At 49.8% G+C, this 1,718-nt stretch overlaps 1 protein-coding gene across 1 annotated transcript in view; it reads left to right on the top strand.

The window, feature by feature from the left end:
• Positions 1 to 1,718, top strand: part of Aqp11 (aquaporin 11) — a 12,681-nt gene that overhangs the window by 8,253 nt on the left and 2,710 nt on the right. The window contains exon 2 of the mRNA XM_005357544.2: positions 184 to 300. Within this exon, the coding sequence (XP_005357601.1) occupies positions 184 to 300 (117 nt within the window). The remainder of the gene's footprint in view (positions 1 to 183; positions 301 to 1,718) is intronic.

Here is a 1,718-nt window from a genome sequence, read left to right on the forward strand (position 1 = left end):
CTCATGTGTGCTCAGGAGGGGCTGCGCCGTTTCCTCCATACACAGACACGCGTGTGCTCATGTGTGCTCAGGAGGGGCTGCGCCGTTTCCTCCATCCACAGGCACGCGTGTGCTCATGTGTGCTCAGGAGGGGCTGTGCCGTTTCCTGTCTAACCACAGTCCTCTCACCCCTGTCACTCACAGGAGGGAGCCTCACCGGAGCGCTGTTTAACCCGGCTCTGGCGCTGTCTCTGCACTTCCCCTGCTTTGATGAATCCTTCTACCAGTTCTTTGTAGTATACTGGATTGCTCCTTCTCTAGGTAAGCATATTTTTATTTATTATAGGTTAGGGTATTTAATAGATTAATTATGTGTGTGGGTGTTTTGCATGCATGCGTGTGCACTGCTTGTGTGCCTAGTGCCCTTGGATCTCCTGGGACTGTAGTTAGCGGATGGGTGTGAGCTGTCATGTGGGTCCTGGGAATTTTTGTTTTTTCGAGACAAGGCTTCTTTGTAGCTTTGGAGCCTGTCCTGGAACTAGCTCCTGTAGACCAGGCTGGCCTCGAACTCACACCACCACCCGGCTAACCAATTGCTGTGAAGAGCAAACAGTGCTCTTAACTGCCAAGTCATCTTTCCAGCCTCCAAAGTTAAATATTTTAAAATATCGTATCTCAAAATATGACAATACATGAGCCAGGAATGGTGACACATGGCTTTAATCCCAGCACTCAGGAGGCAGAGGCGGGAGGATCTTTAATTTAGAAAGTTTGAGGCTAGCCTGGTCTACAAAAGCAAGTTCCAGGACAGTCAGGGATGTTACACAGAGAAAACAAAACAAAACCACACAAAAATGTTATACTATCAATTTCTGAAGCCAGAGAAGAGACAAAAAGAAAAACTTAGCGTGCTAGAAAAGCATTTTTATTTCGTGCTGTGTCCCTGGAAGCTGCAGGGGCAGGGACATTCACCCGTGTGTACATGTGGAGACTAGAGGGTGATTTTTTGGGTCCATGACTCTCTATTCTTATGACAGAGAGCTCTCCCGTTCCAGCTAGACTGACCGGCCAGCGAGCTCAGTGTCTATCCATCTCTGTCCCCAACTCCAAGGCTGGGCTTACAAGGCACATGCTGCCACGCCCAACTTTTATGCAGGTACCTGGGATCCAAATTCAGGTCCTCATGATCACACAACAAGCACTTACCCACCAAGCCAACGCCCCAGCTCCTGATGCTGTGTTTGGACAGACAGCTGCAGATATGGTTTAGCGTTTCCCTACTTGAAGGGGACAATGAAAGGTCGTTACTTCCATTCAAAAATAATCCTTCAGTTGCACCTGGAGTGCAGCCTGAAATTGTAGTGACTGCTGAGGCAGGAGGATTACAAGCATAAGGCCTGCTTGGGCTACAAAGCAAGTTCAAGTCCAGCTTGGACAACTTACTCAGACTGTCCCAAAATGCAATGTGAAAACCAGGACGAGGTTATAGTGGTAGAGAACTTGCCCTGCATGCCCAGGTCCTTGGGTTCTAATCTAGGCCTAGTAACTTTTTAGTAGCCAGAGACGTGATTCTGTTGATAGAGTGTTTGCCTGGCCCTGGGCTCAGCCCCAGCGCTGCATAAACCTGGGGATGGTGGTCACGCCTGTAGCTGGGGCTGGTGGTCATGGTGGTCACGCCTGTAGCTGGGGCTGGTGGTCATGGTGGTCATGCCTGTAGCCGGGGATGGTGGTCACGCCTG

Source organism: Microtus ochrogaster, chromosome 22 (genome assembly GCF_000317375.1).
Source record: "Microtus ochrogaster isolate Prairie Vole_2 chromosome 22, MicOch1.0, whole genome shotgun sequence".
Taxonomy (NCBI): Eukaryota; Metazoa; Chordata; class Mammalia; order Rodentia; family Cricetidae; genus Microtus; species Microtus ochrogaster.